A 6,000-nucleotide genomic window follows, 5' to 3' on the forward strand; every position below is an offset into this window, starting at 1 on the left:
GCGCAAGCCCAGGAGTCGCAGTGCCTGTTCCAAAGGAGTAGTATATCTGTGGAAAAGGCGCTTCCGGAGTGGCTGGTGGGGTTTTCGTGGAGGGTNACCCTGCAAGGCGAGACTGTGGAAGGGAGTGGAGCGTAAGGGAAGGCGTCGCTTGTGAAGACGTTGTATGAGTGGGGAGCCATGAAGTCGGCTGCACTGGCAAAATGTACAAGTATTTAATTTTCTTGCGTAGGGACTGCACAATTTTGCTGGTTCATTGATGGATACCGATAGCCGAAGGTGTCCAACCGCCACAGCCTGGGCCGGCTTATCCGAGCATATCCATAGACACTCAACGGAATTTGAGAGCCAACGAATCAACCGTGATGAAATCTGTGGGCATCAGTGTAGAGTAATGAGGGGATGATCGGTTCGACCATTTTGTAGTCCTTACGGCTGGGTTAGTAAACGTACGCAATGCGGATGCACTCGCGTAATTCCAAACACCGGGCCCCTTATTATGCCTTATCGTGGTGCGTGAAGATAGCCCGGACCATTAGGGAGCGTTAGCATATGATGAGGCAGGCTTGAGAAAGCTGCAAAACTAGTCCTCGGTTTTTCTGAGGTTGGAGTAAAGACTCTGGAACGCAGGGCAAGTGATTCAGTTCCTGAGATTTGAGCTGGTTTTTCAAGAAATGACTATAATCATCGGACGGAAACTTGCTGGTGCCTGTGCCTCTAACTCCAACTGAGCAAACAATGTGGGCACCACCGAAATCGCCGGAAAATTTTAAAAAAACTTCGATGAAACTCTTGGCTTAACCAGCGGCAAAAATTTTAGGCAGGCAGACAGTGATGGACGGGTTAAACCACACGGTGTGAGCCGCGGAAGGCCATTCAGTAGCGACTAAATTGTGTTCCTTTTTTAATGAATCCCCCCATCAGCCAGCAGCGACTGATTGACCTGGAATCACGTAGGAATGAATGATCGCTGGGCCCCATGCTGGCGGTAATACACTTTACTGGGAGAGTCTGGTAAACTAGAAGTGGTGTTGTAATCGCAGGTCATTATTGCGTTCACCGAGATGTTAGGATCTGGATGTCCTTCTTGCTTGTAGATAGAGGAATGCCGTTTGATTCCATCGGTGCGTAAATTATCTGCCGGCATCGATGGATGTGTGACCTCAGATATGGTTAGCCTAACCACCTGTGCAGATACTTCCATGGAATTTTCAGCGGGGGCTGGATGAGCTCTGATAAGGGTACGTTGTCATGTAGGTTATGGTTCTCGGCTGAATCGCTTTGTGTTGTGGGAACCTGTAAGGAAAATTCACCGGCAGCGTTCTACGTTTCCGTCGGTATTATTCGCAGTAGAAGAAAAGCTCGACAGAACCAAAAAATGTAAAAAGACTACCAAAGTAGTGTCAAACAGCGGTCAGCTTCAAGTATGCGCCAGGGTCGGGAATACCCTTTTCAGGCCCCGGTTTTACGACCTGGAAGGAGCCTTGTAACATCGAGATTCTCGGGTGAAAATAGAATGGGACATGCGTTGGATGTACACAAAAATACTTTTGCTGTTTGCTTATTCAACGATAATAAGAACACATGCTCAACGACATAGGAAAACTATTTATTCCCGTTCATAGCCCTTAATGGTGTGCGAGGCGAGGAACCAGTTCCTGGAGCGGAAGTGCCAGTAACGGATAGGGTTTCTGCCTAGAGTAAGGTGGCCGCCGCGGTCAAGGGGTGAGATGGCTGTAAAATAATTTGATGATGTCTGGTTAGTGAATATCAGGTTAAATATCAGCTGCGGAATTAGATTGTGGCTTGGAGGAAAAAGCTTCACAGCATGATATATTCGTAGACGGTCCTTCCTAACTGATTCCTAGTACACTGAAATAACAAGCAACGCCCGGTGTTCAGCCGATAGTAAGTGAGACAAGTTTTGGTACTGAATTGTCGTTATCAGGATTGAATGATTAAAAAGAACATACGGTTGGGATGGAGGATCACCTACTCCTAGCTTGGTGGAGAAATGCAAACAGCCCACAAACGTGAGTTACCGATAGATTGTCGGTGCCGTAACAGGGTGAATGGAATCTAGCGACATAGTGCATACATTACCTATTCGATCTCAAGCACGAACGAATTAGTAGACACCCTGGTCTGTTAAAAAGGGATATTTTCCCAGGGTGGGTGGAACTGCAAAAGGTAGGACGTGAAGTGGATAGGATTGTAGTCAGCAAGGCAGCCGTTCTTGAAGGCGAGAATCAGACAGGACCTTGGCGTTCACGTTCACACACCTTGTCCGCGGATCCGCTGCAGCCACTTAGTAACCCGGGGGCGTACCCAGATGTACTTCTGAGGAACAAGCAGTTAAAGATATTATGGCGCGATGGTAAGCCGGGTCAATTGTGGTCAACATAATTTTCGCCATTCCAGATACATCAGTAAAGAATTAACGCCGATCAAGAAGGGGAATCCTGGAAGGTCTTGCGTTGTCCTAAGCCCCAGTCAGGTCCGTGGATTCAGTAGAGGTGTGACGGGCTGTAAGCAATCAGCGTACTATGTTAGGAGGACGAGGAGCCTCGGGCATCTTTGGTTTCCACAATTCTGGGGGTAGAACTGGTTAATACCTGGATAAAAAAAGATGCTTCATCCGTGTTACCATTCGTTTTAAGGTACATCAGAGTGCTCCCTGTTGGAAATTCTGGAGGACTGTCGGTGCCTTGGCAAGATACGGACGCCTGAACTAGATGGCGGGTGGATCAGGCAAAGAGTAGGTTCAACTCGACTAGGGTCCACGCTGCTTCCAGGTGTGTACTCTTTTAAAAACGACTGTAAAGCCGAACCCTTGAAAATGGCGACCACTTGCTATGAGCGTGTTTGGCGCAGTGTTATGGCATAAGGCAATACGTCACAAAATAATAAATAATATACCGGACTGACGCCGATTACCACCATACAGGTGGGGAGAAGACAGATCTTTAAGAATGATCAAGGCACTTGGGCAAAACTGTGCACACACGAAATGCGTTGTAATGACAAAAAGCTGAAAGCTGGTCGGCTCACGACTAGACACGTAAGTAGATAGGGAGCCAAGTTTGCAGAGTTAGACACCCAAAATCAGTCCAGACTCGGCCAAATAGGATGACCCAAAATATGTGGCAGATTTAGCCTTCACTATATGCGGTTATACCAATTCTGGGTAACGGATTAAGCCTACGACCTTGCCTTGTATCAGGAAACAATTAGGAACACAGCGCCCGGGCGATGATAACTGATGGACGGCAGCGTCACCGATGGGCTACATACAAATGGACTAATTTTTTTACAAATTACTGTTGGGGTAATCGCGGCAACTGCATTCGACGCGGTGAATGTATGTTGTACGCACATGTGCTTTGGAAACTATATAAACGTCGCCCCCGAGTGGAAAAATACGATGGACCACTGAAATTCACGGTATTTTGCAATTTGCTTTATTCGTGAAAAGGTAGTTACATAAGAATCTGCAGTGTATGGTGACCCACCTAGACAAACGAATTTTGGCAACAAAACATCCAAATGAGTAATCTGACCTCGGGCACTCATAGACTGATGTGCAGGATCAAGTTTTCGCCTACACTTCCTGGCTAAGACTTTTCTTTCGCTCAACCCCCAAACGAAAATAGGGTGCAGTACCGCCCTTTACGTTGTTAGGGCGGGGCATTAAGTTTGCAAGCGCAAGGACTCATATAAAAAGGCACCTAAAATGATTTGAACTCGATGCAGCGTGAAGCACTGTAGGAGGAAGATTATTCGATGCATGCTCTAGGAGAGTGACGCCTTTCTTACGTCCTGAGTAAACACCTTTTTACTTTTACACCTTTTACTCCACAAAGCATTTGGAAGTTCATGAGAGTGATATGAGAAAGGCGCGCAAACCACCCTTGGACGGCCTATGCTCTTTGAGCCGATTTTATGGTGGAGTGGGGGACGTGTTTGAAGAGAGCGAGATACTTAAATCCTTTTTGGTATCTGTCTTCTTAATGTCCTCTGGTCCATTCTCGCCATGCACGGCGAATGCGTTAACTTAGTCTCTTCCTAATTACATATGAACGCAGCTCCATCATTAATAGTGCCAGTCCAGCAACCACCACATTAGGCGTCCATATTCCTTTTAGGGCGCTGGTCTTAGAATTCCAGGAATTCAAGTCGTCCACAAAGAAGTAGGCGTGAATATGAAAGACTGTTGAAACTGGCCGCAAAATGGATCGCTAAGGAACTCCAGTGTAGACCGGTGCCGAAGAACAGTAGGTTGAGCCTACTTTCGCTCAGAATATTCTGTCCGACAGAAACGCCTTTGCCCGTATGGAATTTCTCCCTGAATCCCATAGGACTTGAGCTGGTTTGGAGGCGGTACGTATGCCAGAAGTCTAAAATATGGGGTCCAATGTGGATTTTTTGTCTCTGACTTGAGTCAGACTGTCCTTACATACGGGGATGTTTGTCACGCAAGAACGGTTGGAGATGAATCCGGGTTGCGCCGGGAATGAGAAGTGGTTGGTGTTGAGATTCTTTAAACTCAACCACCTGAAAATGTTTTCCATCACCTTGCTAGTAAGGTTAATCGGCTTGTAGCTGCTGGGCGATAAGGGGTCGCCATTTTTGGCTCGGCGTTGCAATCGCTTCCTTCAAAGCAGACGGTTGGCTGCTTTCGTTAGGCTTCTGAAAAAATACAGGAGCGAAAGTCTTTGCCAATGTGAGGAGCATCTCCTTCAGGATCCACGTTTGGATCTCGTCTGGCCTCAACGAGCTAAAGAGGTTTGTCTTCCGCAATACTTGATGGACATCCTCCTCCGTAAAAAAACAAGTCAATTGTGGACCAAGGTTGGATGTGATGAGGTTGCTGGAGCGGAATATGGGCCACAATGTTGTTATCTGTAGGCTTCACATACCAGTATTCTTTTTCTCGTGGGTTCCCCGTTTTTGACACTCGAGGAGGAGGCGTTTAGCCTATTTTTTCCGAGGCGGATTTTGTGCTTAAATAGAACAACACTGTTTTCCCGGCTAGGTCTAATATCGTAGCCCGTTTTTGCATGTCCCACTGGGAGATTTCAGACTCACAGCAGGTCCGCATTTTACGAAATGCCGCCTCACGCTTGTCTCTCGTAATTACCCTTTTAAAGAATAATTGGGTCCTCATTTCCAGTAGAGGCCGAAACCTTTTGGATAGGTTTCGGCCCGCTCGAATGCGCGCTGGTTTCCTTGGGACAAACACTACGTCAGCCTCGTAGATTTTCTGGATATTGGTTCTATTTACTTCCTTCCCTGGAACTGGCCCAAGTTGAAGCTCTTCAGTGGAGGTGCGCATTCCTGGTAAGTCTTCACGGCGAAAGTTTCGAATCCATGTTTGAGGTTCTGGGTTCCTGGCTCAGTTATAGACAAAATCGAATGTTAGTACGCAGTGGTCACTATGTCCCAGTGGAACCTTAATTGACGCCGGATCAACGAAGGGTTTTTCATTGTTGATAACCAAATCCAGCAGGGACTGCACTTGGCATGGAGAGGGTCTGGTGGGTGTAGCGGTATGTTGGGCATAAGCGCTGCGTTAAATGCCTTCGGTCAGCTCTGATGCAATATGTTCACCAGACTCGGTGTTCAGGAGGTCCATCCAGGTCTTGGGAGCAATACAGTCAACAGCTAGCAATAGGCGCTTAAGCTGATTACCAGAGGAGATTTGCTCAATAGTTTGTATGAAGAACGGGTCAGCTTCCGGTGGGCTTGAATGGCAACTGCAGACTGAGCCGAGAGGACAAGAATCAGCCCCACGCAGCAAGATTTGAACCCACAGTGTATCACAGAATGTGCAGGAGTGATGTCAGAGAGAACAATCGAGGTAGGCAGGGCCCTAATCTTATCTGCTAGCCACTAAATTTTGGAGTTTGTTGAAATGACTGAGAAAGTTTGTGGGCAAGTACATCAACACTACCTCTGCTGCATCCGAAAGTGGGGAGCAGAGAGTCGTGCCACCAAAGAGGC

At 47.2% G+C, this 6,000-nt stretch overlaps 1 protein-coding gene across 1 annotated transcript; it reads right to left on the reverse strand.

The window, feature by feature from the left end:
* Nucleotides 1-946: 946 nt before the first annotated feature.
* T265_09245 (hypothetical protein) lies at nucleotides 947-1,201 on the reverse strand (the record flags this gene model as incomplete). The annotated part of the gene is made up of 1 exon (XM_009175270.1): nucleotides 947-1,201. The coding sequence occupies one exon, from the start codon at nucleotides 1,199-1,201 to the stop codon at nucleotides 947-949; it is 255 nt and encodes an 84-aa protein (XP_009173534.1).
* Nucleotides 1,202-6,000: the final 4,799 nt, after the last annotated feature.

The sequence above is a fragment of the Opisthorchis viverrini genome, assembly GCF_000715545.1.
Source record: "Opisthorchis viverrini unplaced genomic scaffold opera_v5_264, whole genome shotgun sequence".
Classification (NCBI taxonomy): Eukaryota; Metazoa; Platyhelminthes; class Trematoda; order Opisthorchiida; family Opisthorchiidae; genus Opisthorchis; species Opisthorchis viverrini.